The 26078-nt window shown below is 38.6% G+C and overlaps 1 protein-coding gene across 5 annotated transcripts in view; it reads right to left on the bottom strand.

Annotated features, from left to right (window-relative positions):
• Window positions 1-26078, bottom strand: part of CFAP61 (cilia and flagella associated protein 61) — a 332611-nt gene that overhangs the window by 48672 nt on the left and 257861 nt on the right. For 4 of the 5 annotated variants that reach the window (XM_019712531.2, XM_074317334.1, XM_074317333.1 and 1 more), the window contains exons 23-25: window positions 12805-13132; window positions 11289-11380; window positions 3323-3528 (exon numbers count right to left, since the gene is read on the bottom strand). The exons of the other annotated variant lie outside the window; for it this stretch is intronic. In XM_019712531.2, coding sequence (XP_019568090.2) covers window positions 3323-3528; window positions 11289-11380; window positions 12805-13132 — 626 coding nt within the window. The remainder of the gene's footprint in view (window positions 1-3322; window positions 3529-11288; window positions 11381-12804; window positions 13133-26078) is intronic. 5 annotated transcript variants of the gene reach the window in all.

The raw sequence follows: 26078 nt of genomic DNA, 5'->3' as shown, positions 1-26078 counted from the left end.
CTGCATGTACATGTTAACACACATGGGAGCGACTAAGAAGCATGGCAGTGCCTGCAGTACCGCAAAATGACCAGTGACCCCTTTGATGATCAGCCACCATTTTCCTGCCCCTCTTTGTGTCTTTCTTACAGATGTCAATTAGGATGTCCTAATATCCAGTGTCATTCTATTTGCGATCCTAAATATTCCCTCTTAGCAAGTCAAATTAACTTTTTAAATTACTGCTATCATCAGTTAACAGCTGTACCATGACTAGTGGTTCCAAGCTCACAAAATAAGTCTGTCTGTTTCAACATCACCTTCTTCTTGAGGGAAAACAAACCATCTGGGGCTTTTGAATTTGGTCAAATGTGAAAATATTTTCTGTTCCGAAAAGACTCAGCATATCCCTCCCCATCAGGTAAAATTTTTCTTTAACAAACAACTGATACTCTAACTCAAATATTTTTGGTAAGGTTGAGAGGAATAATAAATAAAATCCTATGTACAAGCTAAGGAACAAATGAAGTAACTTTATAAATGTGTTTTTCTTTATGTTAGATAAATATTGCAGTCAAATCTACAAAGTTTTGAGGAGAGAAAATCTATGATTAAAGAATTTGATACTTTATCAAAATATAGTTTATAATTGAAAGCATTAGGAAAATATCCTCATATATAAAAGGTTTCAGAAAGTAAGTACTCTTTCTGGAAAAAAAATTAGAATCCATGAATGATAAAAATGCTTAGCAAGCCAATAAGAAGAAGAAATTTTAACCTGATAAAGGGTGTCTACAAAAATATGTATGGCAAATGTCATACATTTAATAATGAACACATTCCCTTTAAGATTAAGAATGAAGGAAGGGTGCCACCCTGATTACTTATATTTTACCTTTTACTGCATATCTTAGCCAATGTAGTAAGATAAGAAAAACAAATAAAAGTTAGAAACATTGGAAAAGAAGAAACAAAACTGTCATTATTTATAGATGGCACAATTTTTCTAAGTGGAAAGTTTAAGAGAATCTACAGGGAAATTGTTTGTAGATTAATGAAGGAGAGAGTTTAGAAAATTTGCAGAACACAAAACCATACAAAAAGTTAGTGCATTTCTGTATACTATACAGCAGCAATCAATAAGAAATGAGATTTACAATAGCAATAAAAATATAAACCATTTTGGGTCATATTAAACAAAAATTATACAAGCCATTTATGGAGAAAAGTACAAACCTTTATTGAAAGATGTTAAAGAGACCTAAATAAATTAAGATATACTATGCTATGATATTGGACGTAATATCAAAGGTGTCAATTCTCTCCTAATTGATCTAAGATTAAATATATTTTAAATCAAATCAACAGGGCTTTTCACAGTGCTTGAAAAGTTTATATAAAACTATTGGAAGAGCAAAGGGACAAAAATACCCAAGACACCCCAAAGACAAACAGATTATGTTAAACTTAAGAATATCTACTGACACCATAATATGAAAAGACAAGCTTCAAAATAGAAGATACATTAAGAATATATAACCAACACAGTATGCATCCAGAATATACACATAATCCCTGTGAATTAGTAAGAAGACAACCGAAAAGAAACATGGGCAAAGGTCATAAACAGGCATTTCATGAAACTACCACAAACAGCCCATCAACAAATGAAAAGCTACTAAGCTGCATCATTAATCAGGAAAGGGAAAATTAGAACCATGGGAAGACACCTTTTCACACTACCAGAACGGCCACATTTTAAAGTCTAATAGCACTGAAGATTGCCTGGGCTGTGGAGGTGCTTGCATACCCTGCTGGAGGAAGTTTAATAGATACAACTACTTTGGGGAACATTTCAGCATCACATACTACACCGAAGAGAAATTCTTGCAAATGAGGTGTGTCCACACTGTTAGTAATGGCACCAAACTGGGAACAATTTAAATATCAATCGATAGGAAAATAGATGGATGAACTATGACACAGTTATATAAGGAAATACTATATACCAGGGAAAACAAATGAACTACAACTACATGCATTACTATGATGGGCCTTACAAAAAGTGCTAAGCAGTGTAGACTTTCCCTAGTCAGCCACGGAATTGATTCAAAGAAGGCAAAACAAACTAATATATTATTTAGGAAATCGTATATATGTGGCATATCTTTAAAACAAGGTTTGGCCTGGCGCCTGTTTTGGTAAATAAAGTTTTATTGGGACATAGCTCATTTATTTATGTATCGCCCCTGGCTGCTTTCACACTAATAATGGCAGAGTTGAGTAGTTGTCACAGAAGTTGTATGACCCTTTATAAAGTTTGCTGATCCCTGCTTTACAGGAAAAAAAGGGAATGATTAACCCAAACTGCCGGATAATGGTTACCCCAAGGACACAGAGGGGGTTCTACTTCCTGAAGTAAGGAATTATTTCTTAACATAGGTGGTAGGCAGATAAATTTCTAGCACTATTAACCCTTAAAATATGCATACATGTTTTATATACTTTTTTGTTTGTATAATGTATTCTATAATTTAAAAACCTTTTAAGAGGGAAGAGAGACTGCTTCTATCCTGGCAGTCACCCCCGGGTGGTAAGGACCCTGGAATTCTATGACGTAAGTCCTTTGTCTATATTTTATCCTAACTCTGTCATCATCGTGTTTTGTGAATAAAGGAGAATTCTCCTAACTTTTCTAAGCAGCAGACTATATCCAGAAGCAGCTTTCTACCCTAAAATTCTAGCCTTCCTAGAGTTGTAGGATAAAAGAGTATGTTAGGGTTTGAAAGACTGAGATCTAGATAACCTAGTCAAACCAACCTTCCAGGGCAGAATTCCCTTAACAACACCTTGGACAAATGTCCGCCTTTCCCTGCTTGAGCATTAGCCAGGTGAAAGAAGGCTAGGGTCACAAACAGCCTGTCCATGGTTGCGGACTTTCCACCAGAACCAAGTGCTTCCACATCCTGCTCCCCAAACTACGGTTTAGCTTCTGACCACTGTCCTCAGCAGCACCGTATCAAAGGAACGTGCAGATCATCCCCTCTGGGCCCACATGAGGCACGCAGGCCGTGCTGGATGCATCTGGGACCCAGGCCTGTATGTGGCCACAAGAGCCATGTGTGGGTGCATCTGGAGTCCACGCACTCCCCCATGTGACTCTCCACTTTCCGGCCAATGCCAGCCGTCAGATATTCTTTATGATATTAAAACAAAATCTCTGCCACTCTAGCTTCTCCCATGGATTCCTGTTTTTTTATCTGGTGCATTACAAAACACACCCTTCATTCACAAGACACTATATATTGCATTTCCCCTAAGTAAAATGCACAGTCCGTCTTACCTGTACAGATCTGTGATCAGCTGGTCCTCGTACCGAGCACACAGGTTGTTGAGGACTTGCTCATGCTGGCCAAACAAGCGGATATAGTTGGAGGTAGGGAAAGGCTCCTTAGAAAGGCATGTAATCGTTTCCACCATTTTATACTTGTTAATATGTATTCGGAAGTAAGTTCCATCTTTCGCATTACCTGTTACTATTTCTGAACCCTGGAGGAGAGTGGGTCAGAAAAACAACACTAGAAACATTTTTGGACATTGGGAACTTTATCATAGCAATTTATTTTCCAAATATAACAGGCAGGTTGTATCTTATTGTTTGTTGCAAATAACAGTAACAGATATTAATTAAATTCAACAGAAGATTAGCAGTGTGTCCGAAACCACATACTTGGACTTAATGACTGAATGTTCCTCAGATATTTTAAACTGTGATTGCGTTGTTCTGTGTTTCTAAATTAGTTGCTAGATTACAGCCAATTCTCTATTACCTGGCATAGCTAATATGTGGAACTGAGTTTATGCCCTTCTGTGAGTGTGTTAAGACTGTTAATTTTCTTAGTTTTTCACAGCACTATTTTGAGAAAAACTTCATAGTCAAAAGTGATCAGAAAGAATTTCAGTTTTTTAAAATGTACTTAAACAAAGGAACCAAGTAAAAGTTCCCTGACAGCTGGGTTTGGGGACATTCAGCTGTTTGGTAAGGTCTGTTGCCAGGAAGAAGGTTCGAGTTTATGGGAAATACACATACACATTCTGCAGGCTACTTTTTAGTTTGTAAATTGTCAAAGCTTTATGTCCCGTAGAAACTGGCTAAAACGGCCATATAAACCCAGATGACAAGGAAAGATGCCGTTTTATTCCGTGTCACAACCAACCACTTTTTCTATTTCAGCCCCTAATAGCTACCGATCTACCAACCAGAGACACACTCCCCAGGGGCTCAGACAACCAAACCGGAACCCACAGCAGACAGACATGGGTTTTGTTGGTAGTGGTTGAACCTGCACTTTACCCCTAGAATCTGAACTTAATCCATGGTAACGCTCAATAAATCTTTCCTAAGTGCATATAGATTTAAGCTTTTGCTCTGAGCTTGAATGTGGCATTTAGAAATCCAGGACAAGTTGGACTACACTGATCCCAAACATTGGCTTAGTCCTGGACATCCCCTGGAGATTTTGTCTAAACAAGGACACATGGTTTAACTGGATTTTTAAATAAATTGAAGCACTGGTGCTGTTTGGATATCACATGGTAAGACCCTGAGGAGTCAGCCAATTATAAAGGCACAAGGTAAGGTATACAGGGGGGATGTTAGGTAAATCCTTGGCCAGCTGCAAGTATGTGTGAGAAATAGGGTGTTTGGGGTTGGAAGAGAGAACAAACACAGCTTGGGAAAGGGGTTGCGGGATGGCACCTCAGAGGTGGTGCGAGAGGTCCATCGTCCACAGAGATGGATGGATACAGAGAGGAAATCCACCTCCACTGCAAAGGGATCCAAAAAAAAATTCTGCGAAGCATTACCTAACAAAACAATGGTACATCACACAATGGGGTACAACACAACCAATATAACTTATCGGTAAACCGTATTTCACAACAGGGAAATGTGTTCACAGCATATTTTATACTATAGAAGCAGTTTAAAAATGTATAGATTATTCCTTTTTTAAATCAACATTTTAACAAAATGTTAATGGTTATTTTCTGTGGTTGGGAGACTGGGTCATTTTGTTGTTTCTCTTTCTGTTCATTTGATTATCTATAGTTTTTAAATTAAAAAAAATGAATAACACTTCTAAATGGCTAAAAGTTTTTAAATACTCTGGCTGTGCTGTGGCAAAGAACCAAACTTTTGATGAAAAACATTGAGAGAGAGAAATGAAATAGAAAACAGAAGCAAGGGGGAAGGAAGGAAGGGAGAGAGGGAGGGAGGGAGGGAGGGAGGGAGGGAGGGAGGGAGGGAGGGAGGGAGGGAGGGAGGGAGGGTCTAGTGTGGAAGGGTGGGACTTGTCAGGAGAAGAGTTTGGAAAAGCCAGTTTGAGCCACAGGCTGCAGACTGTCTGATCTCCTTATCCTACATCCCTTCACCTTTTACTCTTGCCACAGGTATTTCTCTAGCCCTAGATTACCCCACGGATTTTTTTTTTTTTTTTTTTTTTCATTACGGTCTGATTACTTTAAGTCTTGACTGCTCAGACTGAGGCGCAGCTGGGCTGGGCACTTGACATCACAGAATGATCCCTGTCATCAACTTTACTTAGTAGCCCATCATAGCAAATACTATTTCTGAATTAAATACACACAGCTCTATGAAAATAAAGAATGTGCTCGTCACATGCATTTCTAAGATGAAATACAAGACTTTAAAGGCCCTTTGAGTTAGGCACCAGCAGCTTTAAGCTTAGTCTCAGACCCCAGATGTGGAAGGCCCCTTTGCAGTAGGGATGCCTTCATGGAAAAGGTGAGTGAGTGTCTGCGGAGGGCCACCCACTTATCTTTGTGGTAGGGTAGGGGTCCAGGAGAGGGGCACTGTCAACAGCTCTGGCATAGTTTTAGCACCAGGTTTCTTCAGGGTTCACTGGAGAGCAACATCTTGGCCCACCCTTCTTCTCCTGTTTAATATTTCCTTATACTGAGTGATTAAGGAAGGGAACCCAGGCATCAAGGGGCACACTTTGCGATCTGCCCATGTGGCTGAGAAAATCTTGACTTGGCAGAGTTTCACTAAATACTCCACCTTCTGCTCACAAGGACCCTGTGTTTAGGGGGGATGATTTGGCCAAGGCTGAGCACCCCAAAACTTGGGCCACTGTGACATGGTGCCCTGGCAGGTTGCTGGCTGAAAGCAGGGAGTCTGAGCACAGTTGCTTTCTGATGTCAGCCTGTTCCAAAAGGGTGGTGTCATCAGCACCATTTTCAATAACTTCTTGTCATGGATCTGTTTGTTGGGGGGAAGGGGAGGCATTGGTCTTATTTTTCAATTTAAAAATTGAATTATAATCTTTGGGTTGCTTCTGTATGTTTTAGCACATTATAGCTATGAGGGCTTAAAGAACGTAGAAAGCAGCAACACTGTAGAGAAAGAAATGACTTGTGCTATGATAGCTAATCATAACTATAGTAGTAATTGTGTCCATTTAATGAGATTTGGCACTGTGTTAACATAATTGGGGGGAAACATTCTGGGAATTTGCAATGCATCAAAATATTTTGCATTGACATTAAAGACAATGCTCCTACAGATGGGTTTCTCAGACGGAGATTACCCTTGTAGGGCCGGGCATACCTATCTAAATTATTTAGGTCATTCCTACGCAGTTGCTGACAGATTAGGAAAATCCGGAGAAGTGCAGAATGCAGTCTGCCTCTCCTCCCAGAAAATCACTCAACTAAAGAGTTAAGGCAGCTTCCGGCCCTGCCATCGCATGAGGGATTCTGGGGTAATGAGGATGATTTCATACATTTTCCAATTCTGAAGAATGTATCTAGTTTCTTCCTTTTAAGTATATAAGTAAATTGTTAGGAAATCTGGATCTTGAATTTAAGATTTTAATGGAGTAACTCGTTCTGGTGGTGTGTATCTTTTTCCTTCCCTTTTTCTTGAATACAATTATCCTTCAAGTTCCTTTATGATTTTGACAAAGGTTAGAAAATGGCCCTGGACTTCATGCCAAATGAAAGACACAGGATTAATCAAAGTTGGTGTGCAAGAAATCAAGTTCCCAGCTCTCATGATGAACACACAATTTTAAATTTAATGGTATCCAAAGCAGAATTTGTTGTGACAAATTTCTTTACTCTGTGGTGTGTAAGCCAACAAAGCATGTGGACTGGAATATGTAAATTAGTTTATTATGTATACGACTTGGGGTCTCCTTTCTCCCTTTTGTCAGGTTACCTCTCAGAGAGCTCATGAATTACTAAAGTAACTTCTTACTTAACTATTCCAATTCATGAGTGGTATAAAAGCCTGATAAGATTCATCGGTACTACATTTGTTCTAAGAATAGTAATTTAGTTTCCCTAGTGAAATATTGTTCAATGATCATCCTGATCAACTGGCTACATGTAGGTGACTGCCTGACCATTTTGGCAACAATTTTACTTAATCAAATTAATTACAACCCCAAAAGATTGCCATGGAACTATCCTACATTTTTTTCCTTGGAGAATAAAATGGGAAAAAAAATCTGTTTAGATCTTCTGTACTAATTAAAAAGGAGGCCCACCTGGCAGAATGGTTAATTAAAGTCAGGGGTCCTGTTCAAATACTGTCATAGCACCAGCCAAAGAATCTATTAAAGTTGCATTCTTACTAAAACTCTCATTATCTAAAAATCCCTTTTGGCTCCTCCTCTGGCTTTATTCAGAAATAAATGAGACTGCACGTAGGAAATCACAGTGTCCTTGGGAACAAGGCTCCGTCCGAAATCAAGGCCAGTATCTTCTAGATCTGGAACAGATTTGGCTCCAGTTATTTATCTACAATGACCACAGTGCTCAGCCCCTGAACACATCATCTGGGCTTCATCCTGTCCATCGGACGCCTCGCCTTGTCAGTTGCAAACTGCATTCTTCAAAGATGGCCACGACAGTATCTGCCGTCCCACACACTCTTCTACAATATGACCTTGATACTCTTCCCATTGCAAGATGAACCCTCTCCTTGAATCCTGGTGGGCTGTGACTGCTCCAACTGAGGGTGTAAGGGAAGTAACACTGTGTGACTTTCGAGCCCGGGTCATGAAAAGCAATGCAGCTTCCAACTTGCTAGTGAGGATACTTGCACTCAGCCCTGAGCTGTCACATTAGAGCCTGACTAATCTGAGGCTGCCATACTGTGAGGAAGCCCAGGCCACACAGACAGCCCAGGTATGATGCTCTGGTCAGCACACCCTGTGTTTGAGTCATCCCAGCTCAGGTGAATAACAAGCCTTCAGAGGATCCAACCATTATGTCCCCCCTAATCTTCTAGTCTCCTGAGTAGAGTCTCCAGACACTGTGGAGCAGTGACAAGCCCTTCCCATTGTGCCCTGTCTGAAGTCCTGACCCACAGAATCTGAGCAGAGTCAAGTGACCGCTTCATACTGCTAAGTTTTTTTATGAAGCAATAGACACTGGAACATCATTTGTTATAATCCTTTCTTTATTTGTAAGAAAATTTTGCATCAGACCACATATACAATACATACCTAAAAGTATCTGGGAGAGACCCAAGGGAAATAAGCTTTAAACACAGTTCTTTCCCTGGAAGAACCAGATTTCATTACTTATTAGGAACCACGATTAACAACAACACCCACCAGTGCTCAGTCACCTGCTTTGTCCGTAAAAGGCAGTGTTACTGTATATATGATCTCTATTAATCGCAGACATGCAGAGGAGTTGAATAACTTGTTAAAAGTCCATGGGAAGTACAGGAAAGAGCTGGGAGTCTGATTTCCTCAAGGGAGAAGGGCCAAAGGCCATTAATCTATATAATTTGAGTCTGCTCCCCTTTTGAGGAATTTTCCAAAGCTTCCACTTATGTCTCATGGACCAGAACCTGCTATAGGCTGACCCTATTCTCAAGAAAATCTGAAAAATGTGTTTCAGTTGGTCATATCATTGATACCCCAAAATATTCAGGTAAGAAAATGGGAACTGAAGTTATGTTGGCAACTTCCAGTGTCTGCCTCACTGACAAAAAAAAAAAAAAAAAAAAAAGCAAACATGGCACATCAGAAAGAAAACCCCCAGCTGATAACAAACACTAGTTTGGGACCATCTGTCAGATAATCTTATTTGAGGAGCTTGCCAACTGACCAACCACATGTGCCCTTTTTCATTACCTTGAACCCAGGGATGTCCCCATCATACTTCTACATCTCCTGGATGGTCCTTCTGGTGTAATTCAGGGAGGGCAGGAGACCAACAGGATCGGCATGGACATTCCAGACCTTACACAATTTACTTGCCATGTTGCCATAAAGGTGGTTATTTTAGCTATCTATTGATGCATCACAAGTTACCTCAAAACTTTGTGGCTTAATGTCCCTTCAGTAGGTGAATGGAGAAATAAATTCAGACAAGGTAGTACTGTGTTTCCCAGAAAATAAAACCTAGCCGGACCATCAGCTCTAATGCATCTTTTGGAGCAAAAATTAATATAAGACCCAGTCTTATATAAGATTGGGTATTATATTATATTATATTATATTATATTATATTATATTATATTATATTATACCCAGTCTTATGTTAAAATAAGACTGGGTCTTACATTAATTTTTGCTCCAAAAGATGCATTAGAGCTGATGGTCCAGCTAGGTCTTATTTTTGGGGAAACATGGTACTACTCAGATCTGAAAAAAAAAAAAGAGCTATCAACATGAAAAGACATTGAGGAAAAAAATGCATACTACAAAGTGAAAGAAGCCAATCTGAAAAGGTTACGTACTGTACAATTCCAACTATATGACATTCTGGACAAGGCAACACTATGGAGACAGTAAAAAGATCACTTATTGCCAGGGGTTAAGGGGAAGGGTGAGTTAAATAGGCAGAGCACAGAGGATTCTTAGGACAGTGAAGCTACTCTGTATGATATAATAATGCTGGATACATGTCAGTGTACATTTGTCCAACCCATAGAATGTACAACATCAAGAGTGATCCCCTGAGGTGACGGGTTAGCTCAGTTGGTGAGAGCACGATGCTCGCCAACATCAGAGTTGCAGGTTCGATCCCCACATGGGCCAGTGTGAGCTGCACCCTCCACAACTAGATTGAAACAACTACTTGACTTGGAGCTTATGGGTCCTGGAAGAACACACTGAAAATAAATTTTAAAAGTTAGAAAAAAAAAGTAATTGTCTTAAAAAAAAAAAGAGTGATCCCCTATAAAACTAAAAGCAACAAAGGAATAAGACAAACAAATAAAGAAACAAAAACTCATAGACACAGACAATAGTTTAGTGGTTACCAGAGGGAAAGGGGGGTGGGGGTGGTAGATGAGGGTAAGGGGGATCAAATATATGGTGATGGAAGGACAACTGACACTGGGTGGTGAACACACAATGTGATATATAGACGATATATTACAGAATTATATACTTGAAACCTATGTAATTTTACTAACCATTGTCACCCCAATAAATTTCAATTAAAAAGAAGAGTGATCCGCAATGCAAACTGTAGACTTTGGATGATAATGATGTGTCAATGAAGGTTTACCAATTGTAACAAATGTACCACTCTGTTTGGGGATGTTGATAATGGGGAGACTATGCGTGAATGGAGGCAGGGTTATATGGGAAATCTCTGTACCTTCCTCTCAATTTTGCTGTGAACCTAAAACTGCTCTAGAAAAACTATTAAAAATCAATTAGTGGCTCAAAACAACAATAAACTTATTACCTCAGTTTTTGAGAGTCAGGAATTGGGAATAGCTTAGCTGGGGTGTTCTGACTCAAGGTCTCATAAATTTGTAGTCAAGATGTTGTTGGGGGCTGCATCATCTGAAGGCTTGCCTGGGTCTGGAGGACCTACTTCCAAAACAGCTCACTGACATGCCTGGCAAATGGCTAATGGCTGGTGCAGGGATCCTCAATTCCTGACTACATGGAGCCCTCCAAAGGGTTGTCTGGGAGACCTTACATCATGGCAGCAAGTGATCCAGGAGAGTGCAAGATGGAAGCTGTAATACCTTTCATGACCTTGTCTTGGAAATCATACACTGTCATTTCCACAATATCCCACTGGCTACACAGGTCACTGGCTATCCAGTGTGGGAGGGGACCATACAACAGCATGAATACCAAAAGGCGGGAGTCACCAAGGGCCATCTTGGGGCCGGCTACCACAGTGGCCTTCTGATGCATGAAACAATACATTACACTAAAGACTCTGAATAGAGAATTTCACCCCCCTGTAAACAAAGTGTTATATTTGAAAGTAAAATGAAATTCAGGAATAATACTTACAAAATCAGGCTGGGCCATTTGTACCTTCAAGGGAGTTGGAATAGCAGGTTTGGCAATATGCAGATAATGGTAAGACCCAGGAAGAATGCCTCCTAGAGGAAACGGCAAGTTTTCCACATTTTATTTCAGTTGTTAAGGTGGGTAACAGAGCTTATGTCTGTGCCACAGGACAAATGGAGATGCCTACAAATGGTGTGTGCTACTCACACCTTCCCTAACGTACTGCTATTAGCAAGGAACTCCCTGGGATAGTGGGTTTTACTTAGTAAAATCAATGTGAATGTGCCATTCTACCCCATAATTATACCCCATAATATAGCCAACAATGCTCCAAGATGTGCCAAATAGATCCTGTGTATCTTGTGATTCCTTATAACTCCCGTCACTCTACCCTACACCTGCCAAAGCCAGACCAAGACCTCTAGAGACTTTAAATGTTGCAGTGATTTTCCCATCTCCCTTCACTTATCCAATATGTAACAAAAATACTTAAAAAGTGAATGTTATAAGGAAAATCAGTACATTTCTTGTTCAATGCTTTAGAAAACTATCATTATCACATTTTTAATATTTCTAACTTGTCCCAGAAGTACAAACCTGACCTAGCTCTGGTCTCTGACACCCAGCCCTTCTCTTCCTCTCCCAGGGCCATCACCTTTCCTAAGGGCTCGTCCAGAATGAGAAGCAGAGCAGGACTTCTCTGAGGCCATTTAGGGAGGTAGAAAAGACAAGGACTGGAACATAGATAGGGCTTTTGTCTCTTTAGTCTGATGTTCTATTTACAGGCTTCGAGTCATGGACACCTTAGGGGTCTATGGATGGCTTTGGGAGTTAGTCTAAAATTTAAAATCCAGATCCTGAGTTGTAGTAGCCTATTTCAAATGGTCAATCTCTTCCAACCTCCTGGAAGTGAACAAACAATTTTGTAAGAATGTACATTTTCCTGGTAAAAGGTCTACAACATTCAAAGACACTAAAAGTTTCAAAGCTGTCTCTCACCTCTTAAACATAAAGAAATCTTGTGTTACTCACGTGATGATTTCTTTAGGGATCAACAAGGCTTAGTGGATGAATGTGAACTGTTTTACAGCTGGAAATGGTTTTGCTTATCCATCCAGATAGCAGACTAAGACCTGGGATGCTTGGAAGGGTCTCTTCATGTCTGAACTTATAATGAGAATGCTGGTTTGGTAAGATGTCAGGGCATCACACCCAGTGACCTCTGGGCAAGTTACTAATCGTATCCCAGTCTGTTTGTTTATATGTAAAATGGGACCACAGTTATGATATAGTCCATCATAAATACTGAAAATGCAAATGATATAATAATAATAATACTGCCAGGTCCATAATAAATGCTTAAAAAACGAGAGGGAGCCCTCCTCTGTCTCTGCAAACCCACTGAGGGACAGAGGAGTCTCCTCATTAAGCCCAAGAGAAACATGACAGGCTGTCCTGAGCACTGACCCACTAACTGTTGGCTTTATCAGAGGGAAGAAGGGGGCCTACTACACACCTTGGATCTTGGCTCCCTTGTACATGGGGATGAGTCGGTCGAGATCAGCTGGAGGCTCTGTCACAGGCTCAAGGGTCGGATCAAAGAGATTGAGCATGGCTGCTGCCAGTTGGAAACCAATTTCTTTGGAACTGAAGCTACTGTGACTCCACTCATTTGAGTAATATCTATTGGAGAATTTGGTAAGGGAGCCGGCAGCTCTGATGGCTATGTCGTTGGTGTGGAAGTTCATATCGATCACGAGTCGACCATCATAGACAAGACATGCATCATTGATCGCTTTAAATGTTTCATAATCCACATTTTTCTCACAGAAGCTGAAGAATAGCTACAAAATGAACAACCTCGTTATTACTCAGTTATCACTCTTTCCCTTCCCAACAGTCTCCAGGGCATTTTATTATTTGGAGTACGCACACAAAAATCTAAATCTCCTAAAAGTTTATCATAATGCTGTATGTGTGTGTGTGTGTGTGTGTGAGAGAGAGAGAGAGAGAGAGAGAGAGAGAGAGAGAGAGAGAGAGATGGGGGCGAGATGGAGGAGAGGGAGAAGGAGAGAGAGAGGGAGACACTTCTCTTTGGTAGAAAGAACAAATTAAGATCATCCAGTGCTACCTTTTTTTTTTTTTTTAAAATCACTCAATCTAGACAACCATGGAGAGAAGGATGCCATGTGATGAATATCTACCACAAGAGGAAATATTTTTTCCCCACAAGGAGGTTTACATTCATAAAGATGTCACTTCCCCTCATTCGCCTACATTTTGAATAGCTGTATCTCAGCCTCCTCCCATCTTCCTCTTCCTGTGTCTGACACTTAGGTCTCTCTACGTTCATTCTTGGGGTCACCTCATCCAATCTTGAGTCTTCAGATTGCTCCAATCTTGGCCTTTTAAATCCCAAAAGCCTGTCCTTGCAAGATGCCCCAGAGAGGATGAGAGCCCCATGAGCCTTAGCATGTTCCATGTCTGGACTCCTTCCTTATTGCTTCCTACTCTGGTACCGCACACAGTCATTAAATAAATATTTACAGGGTACCTACTATATGCCAGACACTGTGCCACGGAAGGGTCACAAAGCCCTCTGCATGCTCCTTAGAAGTGATCTGTATGCCTCCTCCACCCTCTGCCTAAATTTCAATGCTTTCTCATACTCGTCTGAACATCTTCTTCTATGTTAATATTAAGTCATTAAAGCAACCCAAGTTTGCATTTGTTGTTGAAGTAGTTGAGATAAGTTCCATCGTTTTAATTTTTACCTAAATATAGTTTGCCACCTTATTGAAAGCATGCTAAAAATGATACGGTTCCTCATCATGGCCACCTCCCTGCTTCCTTTACACGCCTGCTTTATCCACCTCATTTGACCCACTTTGTACAAAAATCGGCTCATCTGGGCCAAAGGTATCCCCTTCTGTATCCCTTCCCCACACCCATGAACACTGCATGAATGATCCTGTGGTAGTGACTAGTCATGCATAACTTAAATTTAAATTTAAATTAATTAAAATTAAACAAAATTTAAAATCCGGATCCGGATCCTGAGTTGTAGTAGCCTATTTCAAATACTCAAAAGCTACAGGTGGTTAGTTGCCATATTGGTCAGCGCAGATACAGACTATTTCCATCATCGCAGGAAGTTCTGTTGGACAGTGCTGAACTCAGATCTGTCATCTCTGTGATGTCCTTTACTCTCCCCCAGGGAGCCAACAGGATCTTCCTCCTTGTCTCTGTTTCTGTTCACTAGCTATGTAAACCCATTCCAGTTACTCCCATCCCGGGTAGCTTCTTTCCTTTGAATCTTTTAGAAATTTTTTATGTTTCATAATACTTACTCAGAAACCACAGAAAACTATACTTCTCTGAGTCTCTTTCTGACTCTGAATCTTTCTGTCTCCCTTACTCCTCTTTTTTCTCTCCTACACTCCTTTTCCATCTGTATAAAAATAAGTTTCCCACTCATAAAAATATGAAAAGCCATTTCATTTGAATTGAAATTATATATTTAAAAAAACAAACAAACAGTACCATCAACCTCTTGAGCCCCTGAAAATGTTCAAAGTCCCCTTTACCATCTGTACAAAGAGTCTTCTACCTACCCAGTTTTTTCCCTAATTAAACCTATTTTTTGTTAAGTAGCACATTAAATCTGCTAGTTCTTGCTTTCCTGGGTTTTAAAGATTATTAGTATTGCAATAGTATTATTTTATATTGTTTTGGTGTAGGCATTCACAATTTGACTACATTTGGGGTTTCATAGGAGGCTGTGGACTAGATGGAAAAGCAAATCTAACACTGTTCATGAGATCTAAGATCTCTCAAATACAATTCATGGGCCCCTGTAATGCCAACCAAATATCACACATTGGATAGAATATGAAGTAGAAACATGTGGCCACGTTGATGTTCTGAACAAATATTTAAGACTACTTATATTTATAATTCTGATTAAGGAGAACAAAAGTCCCTGGTTAGCAGATCGAGAGTCAGTGATCTGATAAACCTCATTCATCACGCATTCTGACAAACACTTCTTTAAAAAATTTTTTTACAGTGATACCTCGGTTTTCCAGTGTAATCCACGAGTTCTGAAATGTTCGAAAACAGCTGACAGCTAGGCCTCAGGATCTTGCACTCAGGGGAAGCCATGTGACATGTTCAACTTCTGAGTCATGCTCGAAAACAGAAGCATTTACTTCCGGGTTTACAGTGTTCATAAACCAAAATGTTCGTCAAAGAGACATTCGAAAACCGAGGTACTACTGTATTCTATTTCAACTAAAAAAACACACAAAGAGTTCACTCCTTTCTCCCACCCCTACTCCCCGCCTCTTGCAACCACCAGTCTATTCTCTGTATCTATGAGCTTGTTTTATTTTTTTCAAGATGCCACATACAAGACAGATCATACCGTGTTTATCTTTCTCTATCTGACTTATTTCAGTTAGAAAAATGCTCCCAAAGTCCATCCATGTTGTCACAAAAAGCAAGATTTCATTATTTTTATGGCTGAATAATTTTTTATGTTAAGCTATACACGAATGTGTATATATATATATATATATATATATATGTGTGTGTGTGTGTGTGTGTGTGTGTGTGTGTGTGTGTGTATGTGTGTGTGTATGTATCTCACAATTTCTTTATTATTCATCCATTGATGAACACACTTAGGTTCTTTCTATATCATGGCTACTGTAAATAATGCTGCAATAAACATAGGGGTGCCTATATCTTTTCAAATTAGTGTTTTTTGTTTTCTTCAGATAAGTACCCAGAAGTGGAATTGCTAGATCATATGGTAGTTCTATTTTTAATTTTTAGAGGAAACTCCATACTGTTTTCCATAGTGGCTGAACCAATTTACAGTCCCATCAACAGTGTACAAAGGTTCCCTTTACTCTACATCTTCACCAACACTTGTTATTTCTTGTCTTTTTGATTATAGCCATTCTAACAGGTGTGAAATGATGTCTCATTGTGATTTTTTATTTTTCATTCCCTTATGATTACTGATATTAAACATATTTTCATGTACCTGTTGGCCATCTATATGTCTTCTTTGGAAAAATGTTTATTCAGATTTTCTGCACTTTTTTCTTTTTGCTATTTAGTTGTAGGAGTTCTTTATATACTTTAGATATTAACCCCTTATTAGACATATATGATTTGCAATTATTTTCTCCCATTCAGTAGGTTGCCTTCTCATTTTGTTGATGGTTTTCTTTGCTGTGCAGAAGCATTTTAGTTTGATGTAGACCCATTTGTTTATTTTTGCTTTTGTTGCTTTTGTTTTTGATGTCAGAGTCAAACAATGATGGCCAAGACCTATGTCAAGGAACTTACTGCCTTTGTTTTCTTTTAGGAGTTTTATGATTTCAGGTCTTACATGCAAGTCTTTAATCCATTTTGAATAAATTTCTGTGTATGGTGTAAGATAGTGGTCCAGTTTCATCCTCTTGCATGTGGCTGTCCAATTTTCCCAACACCATTTATTGAAGAGACTATCCTATTCCCATTATATATTCCCATTATATTCCCTATTCCATATATATATAAATATATATATATATATATATATTCTTGGCGTCTTTGCCACAAATTAATTGACCATTTATGTGTGGATTTATTTCTGGCATCTCTATTCTGTTCCATTGATCTATGTGTTTGTTTTCCTGCCAATACCATTCTGTTTCAATTACAATTTTGTAATATAGTTTGAAAAAGGGATTGCAATACCTACATCTTTTTTCTTTTTTCTCAAGATTGCTTTCGCTATTTGTGGTTCTATACAAATTTTAGTACTGTTTGTTCTCTTTCTGTGAAAACTACCATTGGAATTTTGATACAGATTGCACTGAATCTGTATATTGCTTTGGCTAGCATGGATATTTGAGCAACATTAATTCTTCCAATCCATTAGCACGGACTATCTTTTCGTTTATTTGTGTCTTCTTCAATTTCTTTTATTAATGTCTTATAGTTTTTAATATTCAAATCTTTTATATTCTTGGTTAAATTTATTCCTAATTATTTTATTCTTTTTGCTTCAACTGTAAAACTGTTCTCCTAATTTCCCTTTCTGATAGTTTATTTTAGTGTAAAGGAATATAACAGATTTTTGTGTATTGATTTTGTATCCTGTAACTTTACTGAATTCATTTATTAGTTCTAACAGGTTTTTCATGGAGTCTTTAGGGTTTTCTATACAAAATATCATGTCATCTACAAATAGTGACAGTTTTACTTTTTCCTTTCCAATTTGGATGATTTTTCTTTCTTTTTCTTGCCTAATTTCTCTGGCTAGGACTTCCAATATTATGTTGAATAAAAGTGGCAACAATGGACATCCTTGTCTTGTTTGTGATCTTAGAGAAAAAGCTTTCAGCTTTTCATCATTGAGTATGATGTTAGCTATGGGTAGACAAACATTACCTATGCAAGGCTCTAAGAATATCTTGGTGAAATAAACATGGAGTTTACAATCTAATTGGAGAGATGAATGCCAAGGAAATAATCTCACAGATAAGCAGAGGATTTCAGACTGTAACGAATGCTGTGTAGAAAAGGAAGATACTACCTCAAGAGCCAGTGTATGTGGGGCCTAACCTGGTCGGAAGCTGGACCATCTGCTAGGAGCCCAGAAGGCACTAGTACCAGATAGGATGCTGCAAGGTGTTGATGTGGGGACATAACACTAACTTCAAGAGTGCTCTACTTCTGGTATGGTGGTATAACCCCCTCAGACTAATCCTGTCATTGATATAATTAAAATACAAAATGCAATGCACAATATAACATTATATATGTTATAATAATATATAATAATGTCAAAATACAAAACTATTACCTGAGGATTCTGATGAGTATTTAAAAACAGGTAGATTGTGTAGGGCAATAAAAACTTGGAGCAATGACCAACATGAGGGTAATTTCCCTAATCTTTGCAGCTTTTTTAAGAGGGTGAACTGTACTCACTTTATACACTGATAGAAGAATGGAGATTATAAAGAAAAGAGTCAGTGAACTAGAAGCTATATTAATAGAAATTACCCAATTTGAAGAACACAGAGTGAGGAACAAAAAAGACTGGAACAAATGGACAGAGCCTTAGAACTTCATGATACAACAACAAAAAAGTATAACAAATATGTAATTGGAGTCACAGAAGGAGAGAAGAATGAGGGAAGAAATAATGACCACAAACTTGCTAAAAAGTGAAAGTCATAAATGTATAGATTCAGGGAGCTCAATGAACCCCAAAAAAGATAAATTCAAGAAAACCGTGCTTTGAGACATAAACACCTCAAACCACGCTTTGAGAATCTCCCCAGCATGAAATTGCTGAAAACCAAAGATAAAGAGAAAATCTTGAAAGCATCCGGGGAAAATGACATCCTAAATACACAGGAACAATTTGAATGACTGTAGATTTTTAAAATCAAAACTCATGGTTGTCAGAAGATGAAGAAACATCTTCAAAGTGCTGAAAAAAAAAACCCTGTCAGCCCATGATTCTATAGCCAGTGGAACTATTATTCAATAATGAAGGCCAAAATAAAGATATTTTCAGATAGAGGAAAACTAGGCAATCTGTTGCCAGCAGTTCTGCAATTATTTGTACATGCTACAGAAAGTTGTTCAGGCTGAAGGGAAATTAAATCAGAGGGAAACTTGGATTTTCAGAAATGAAGAAAGAGTAATAAAAATTGGAAAATATCTGGGTTAATATAAAAGTCTATTTTTCTTCTTAAGTGTCTAAAATATATATAACTATCTAAAACAAAAATTACAATAATGTCTTGTTGGTTTTTGAATGTAGGTATATGCACATGATGACTATAACAAAACAGGATGTCCATGGAGTGGGAAGAAGTGACCTGTATGGTTGCAAGGCTTTGATATTTTATGTGAAATGGTACAATATTAACTCTAACTAGAGTGTGAAAGATTGCTGATGTGTATTGTAATCCATAGAGCAACCACTAAAAAATAAGATATAGCTCTAAAGCCAATTGACATAGAATATATAAAGTGCTTGTACTTTTTAAAAGTAGGCAAGGGGGAACAGAATAACAAAAAGTAGAAAATACAAACAGTAAGCAAATAATAAAATGGTAGACCTGAATCTAACCATATGAATAATTACATTAAAAATTAGTGGTCTAAACACTTCAATTAAGATGCAGAGATGGTCAGAAAGGATAAAAAAAAAAACATATGGTAGGTGGAATTCTAAGCTGGTCCCCAAGATTCCCACCCCCCCCTTTTGAGTGTGGTGTGAACTGTGAATATGATGAGGTAACCACTTGATTAGATGATATTATAAGGCACAGCTGACTTTAAGAAAGGGAGATTATGCTCAGTGGATGTGACCTATTCAGAAAAGCCCTTAAAAAGGGACCAGGCTTTTCCTGAAGAAGGAGATTCAAAGTGTGAGGGAAAATTGACATGATGGAGATGTTGCTCTCTTGAAGATGGAAGGAGCCATGTAGGAAGGAATGTGGATGGCCTGTAAGCATTGAGCCAGCAAAGAGACAGGGACCTCAGTCCTCAGGTACAAAAAACTAAATTCTACCACAACTCAGAGCTCCAGATAGAGTGCAGCCTGGGAGACACCTTGATTTTAGCTTTGAGATTACCTGAGCAGAGAAGCCAGCCACACCATGACAGCTGACCTGCAGAACTATGAGCTAACAAATGGATACTGTTTCAGGCTGCTAAGTTTGTGCTAATTTTTTATGCAGTAATAAAAATACTAATCTATTTTACTTTAAAATACCTACAAGAGACACATTTTAGATATGAAGACACAGGTAAGTAAAAGTAAGTGGATGAAAAAATACACCATGCAAACAGTAAACATAAGGATATCAGGGAGACGTCATCAAAATGGTGGCGTGAAGTGAGCCTCTGTAAAGCTCCTCTGGAATTTACAACTAATCGAACAACAATAACTCCACAAAGGACTCCCTGCACAGCAGACAGGCAAGACGAAGAGGCCCACTACTGAATTCACCTAAAGGTGGGCGAATCGCGCCAGCGGGGAAGGAGGGAAGGGAGAAGTGCGGACACGGGGCTGCATGGGCGCAGGATGCAGACCTAGCTCAGTGCTCCAAGCTCGCTGCTTCCCGGAACTACCGCAGCTGCGGGAGAGGGAAGAACTCGGACTGCTAGGGCTCCGTTTATGGCACACAGGGCTGAGGGGGCAGCATATAACACGGCTGAACCCAACGCTCACAGCAGAGACCTCGGAGAAAAGACTGAGGGAAGAAGGCTGAAAATGGTGGTTTAAGCCCTCACTGCCTAACAGAGAATGGAGCCTTAGGCACTGAGACTAGCCGCCCCCTCCCTACCCTCCCAGAGCTCACCCCACCCCCACCTGCCCAGTGCTAGAAACAGAACAGTAGCAGTGTCAGAGCAAAAGAACAGAATATTTGCTATTCTGAGAACTGTGGACCACAGACACAAATTCGCAGCCCAACTAGTTCCGGCAAAGGGGAGGGAGCTATGGAAGCAGGACCTGCTGTGGTGGTGGTCAATGCCATTGCTCTGGGCCACCTCTCACAACTCATCCTGCCCCTGGCCCCACCTATCTGGCGGATCCCTGCAGGAGTAAACAGAACTGCTGAAACATACGGGCTCTGAATCTGGAGATGGAACAGCTTTGGAACATCAAAAGCTATCCGCATACCCAGCGGGACACTGCGCCCTGTGACCTAGGCGAACTATTAACAGAGCAGAAGCCTGAATCCCAGGGAATCCCCCCATTGTGTGAGAAGCTGAAATAGTGCAGAGAAAACATAGCTCTATCGTGTGAGAGAGAAAAAAAAAGGCTACAGTCAGAGAGAAAATAAAACATTCTACCAACAAGTACTAGAAAATAAAGAAAGACCTCTTCCTATCAACCTGTTGTAGAAGCCACTCCTGTAGATGTCTAGGAAGAGAAATAGTAAATCAGTAATTGCCATGAATAACCAAGGCAACAAGACAGCTCAGAAAGAAAGTGAAAAGTCTCCAGAAAAGGAACTTAAAGATGTGGAAGTATGTGACTTAAATGACAGAGAATTCAAGATTGTAGTTCTGAAAAAACTCAACGAGATGCAAAAAAAACACAGAAAGGCAGTTGAATGAACTCAGAAACACAATAAAAGAACAGCATGAGCATTTTACGAAGAGATTGAAATTTTAAAAAAGAACCAAATAGAATTTCTGGAGATTAAGAACTCAGTAGAAGAAATTAAGAATGAAATAACCACCTTAGGTAGTAGAGTTGACCAGATGGAGGAAAGAATCAGTGACATTGAAGATAGAAACCTGGAAATTACACAGATGGAAGAAGAAAGAGACTTGAAACTTAAAAGAAATGAAAGAACTCTACAAGAACTTTCTGACTCCATCAAAAGAGCAATATAAGAATAATGGGCATACCAGAAGGAGAAGAAAGAGAGAAGGGAACAGAGAATATATTCAAACAAATTGTCTTTGAGAACTTCCCAAACTTGTGGACAGAACTGGAACCTCGAATCCAAAAAGCAAATAGAACACCTAATTACCTCAATCCCAACAGGCCTTCTCACATTGTACTGAAGCTGTCTAAAATCAATGACAAAGAAAGAATCCTCAAGGTAGCCAGGGAAAAGAAGACGGTAGCCTACAAAGGAAAGCCCATTAGATTATCATCAGATTTTTCAGCAGAAACTCTACAAGCCAGGAGGGAGTGGATCCAAATATTCAAACTATTCAAAGGAGAAATTATGAGCCAACAATAATATATCCAGCAAAGACATCCTTTAGATATGAAGGAGGCATAAAGACCTTTCCAGACATACAGAAGCTGAGGGAATTTTCTAATACACGACCTGCACTACAAGAAATACAAAAGGAGGCTATTCGACCACCATCAAAAGGGACAATTTGTGGCAACGGAAATATGAAAACGGGGAGAGTAAAGGCCTGAACCGGAATATAGGAATGGAGAAAGTAAGCATGCTGAAGAAAATGGAATACTCTAAATATCAAACTTTCTTTTATATAAACTTAAGGGTAACCACTCAAAAGAAAATTCAGAACTGAAATATATGCTATAATAAAAGAAGAAACAAAGGGAAACATCATAGAATACCACCACACAGAAATAATAGAGAACAAAAGCAAAGAAACAATGGAGACACAGCCTTACCAGAAAACTAAAGATAGAATGACAGGAAATCCTCACATATCAATAATCACCCTAAATGTAAACGGATTGAACTCACCAATAAAAAGGCACAGAGTAGCAGATTGGATCAAAAACTAAACCCAACCATATGCTGTCTCCAAGAGACACATCTCAGCTACAAGGACAAGCATAGACTCAAAGTGAAAGGGTGGAAATTGACACTCCAAGCAAATGGTACCCAGAGAAAATCAGGTGTAGCCATAATGATATCAGATGAAACAGCCTTCAGGGTGAGAAAGATAACAAGAGACAAACAGGGACATTTCATAATGGTAAAGGGGAGTGTACAACAAGAAGACATAACAGTCATCAATATTTATGCCCCCAATCAGGGAGCACCGAAATATACCAAGCAACTACTAACAGAACTAAAGGAGAAATTGACCAAAACACAATTATACTAGGGGACTTAAATACATCATTGACAGCTATAGATAGATCATCCAAACAGAAAATAAATAACGAAATAGCAGCCCTGAATGGCACATTAGATGAAATGGACATAATTGACATTTATAGAGCACTTCATCCTAAAACATCAGACTATACATGCTTTTCTAGTGTACACTGAACATTCTCAAGGATAGACCATATATTGGGACATAAAATCAGTCTCAACAAATTTAAGAAGATTTAAATCATACCAAGCATATTCTCTAATCACAAGGCTTTGAAACTGGATATCAACTGCAAAAAGAAAGCAGGAAAAAACACAAATACATGGAGATTAAACAACATACTTTTAAAGAACGACTGGGTCAAAGAAGAAATTAGAGGAGAGATCAAAAGATACATAGAAACAAATGACAATGAAAATACACCCTACCAAAATTTTTGGGATGCAGCAAAAGCAGTTTTAAGAGGGAAATTTATATCATTACAGGCCTATCTCAAGAAACAAGAAAAATCCCAAATAAATAACCTCATGTTACACCTTAAAGAACTAGAAAAAGAAGAACAAGTGAAACCCAAGGTCAGCAGAAGAAAGGAAATAACAAAAATCAGAGCAGAACTAAATGAAATAGAGAACAAAAAGACAATAGAAAAATTAATGTGACAAAGAGCTGGTTCTTTGAAAAGATTAACAAAATTGACAAACCCTTGGCTAGACTCACTAAGATAAAAAGAGAGAAGACACTAATTAACAAAATCAGAAATGAAAAAGGGGAAGTTATCACGGACACCACAGAAATACAAAGGATCATCCAAGAATACTATGAAGGACTATATGCCACCAAATTCAATAACCTAGAAGAAATGGACAAGTTCTTAGAAACATATAGCCTTCCAAGGCTGAACCATGAAGAACTGGAAAATCTAAACAGACCGATCACCAGTAATGAAATTGAATCAGTCATCCAAAACCTTCCCAAAAGCAAAAGTCCGGGACCAGATGGCTTCACTAGTGAATTCTACCAAACCTTCAAAGAGGATCTAATACCAATCCTGCTCAAACTCTTCCAAAAGTTGAAGAAGAGACAGTACTCCCTAACTCATTTTATGAGGCCAACATTACCCTGATACCAAAACCTGGTAAGGACAGCACAAAAAAGAAAACTACGGACCAATATCTCTGATGAATACAGATGCAAAAATCCTAAATAAAATTCTAGCAAATCGAATACAACAATGCATTAAAAAGATTATTCATCACGACCAAGTGGGGTTCATCCGCGCGGCACAAGGATGGTTCAACATCTGCAAATCTATCAATGTGATATATCACATAAACAAAATAAAGGACAAAAATCATATGATTATATCAATTGATGCAGAAAAAGCATTTGACAAGATATAACATCCACTTATGATTAAAACACTTAATAAAATAGGCATAGAAGGAAAATACCTTAAAATAATAAAGGCCATATATGACAAGACCTCTGCTAATCTCATAATTAATGGTGAAAAACTGAAGCCTTTTGCTCTACGTTCAGGAACACAACAGGGCTGTCCCCTATCACCTCTGCTTTTCAACATAGTGTTGGAAGTCCTTGCCAGAGCAATCAGGCAAGAGAAAGAAATAAAAGGCATCCAAATTGGGAATGAAGAAGTTAAATTATCACTCTTTGCAGATGACATGATGCTATATATGGAAAACCCTAAAGACGCTACCAAAAAGCTGTTAGAAACAATCAACGAATACAGTAAAGGTGCTGGCTACAAAATCAATGTACAAAAGTCCATTGCTTTCCTATATACTAACAATGAAATTTCAGAAAAAGAAATACAAAAAACAATTCCTTTTGCAATTGCAGCAAAAAGAATAAAATACCTAGGAATAAACTTAACCAAGGATGTGAAGGAACTATATGCTGAAAACTATAAGACATTTTTGAAAGAAATTGAAGAAGACACAAAGAAATGGAAAGACATTCTGTGCTCATGGATTGGAAGAATCAACATAGTGAAAATGGCTATATTACCCAAATCAATATACAGATTCAATGCAATCCCCATCAAAATCCCAATGGCATTTTTTAAGAAATAGAACAAAATAATCATCAGATTTGTTTGGAACCTCAAAAGACCCTGAATAGCCAAAGCAATCTTAAGAAAAAAGAACAATAATGGAGGTATCACACTTCCTGACTTTGGCTTGTACTACAGGGCTACAATAATCAAAACAGCATGGTATTGGCAGAAAAACAGACACATAGACCAATGGAATAGAATTGAGAACCCAGAAATAAAACCACATAAATATGGACAGATAATTTTTGACAAAGAAGCTAAAAACATACAATGGAGGAAAGACAGCCTCTTCAATAAATGGTGCTGGGAGAATTGGATAGCCACATGCAAAAGAATGAAACTGGACTGCTATCTGTCACCATGTACCAAAATTAATTCAAAATGGATCAAAGACTTAAGCATAAGACCTGACACAATAAACTGCATAGAAGAAAACATAGGTACTAAACTTATGGACCTTGGGTTCAAAGAGCATTTTATGAATTTGACTCCAAAGGCAAGGGAAGTAAAAGCTAAAATAAACGAATGGGACTATATGAAACTTAAAAGCTTCTGCACAACAAAAGAAACCATCAACAAAATAAAGAGGTAAACAACTGAATGGGAGAAGGTTTTTCCAAACAGTGCCTCCAATAAGGGGCTAATATACAAAATATACAAGGAACTCATGAAACTCAACAACAAAAAAACAAACAACCCAATTGAAAAATGGGCAGAGGACCTGAAGAGACATTTCTCCAAAGAGGACAGAAAAATGGCAAATAGACATATGAAAAAATGCTCAACATCACTAATCATCAGAGAAATGCAAATGAAAACCACAATGAGATATCACCTCACCCCAGTCAGAATGGCTATCATCAACAAGACAAACAGTAACAAGTGTTGGAGAGGCTGTGGAGAAAAAGGAACCCTCCTACACTGTTGGTGGGAATGCAGACTGGTGCAGCCGTTATGGAAGGCAGTGTGGAGGTTCCTCAAAAAATTACGAATAGAATTACCATATGACCCTGCAATCCCTCTCCTGGTTATCTACCAAAAAAATCTGAAAACATTTATACATAAAGACACGTGTGGTC

Source organism: Rhinolophus sinicus, linkage group LG13 (genome assembly GCF_036562045.2).
Source record: "Rhinolophus sinicus isolate RSC01 linkage group LG13, ASM3656204v1, whole genome shotgun sequence".
Lineage (NCBI taxonomy): Eukaryota > Metazoa > Chordata > Mammalia > Chiroptera > Rhinolophidae > Rhinolophus > Rhinolophus sinicus.
Note: the sequence above shows the minus strand (reverse complement) of the source record. Positions and strands in the feature narration are given on the sequence as shown.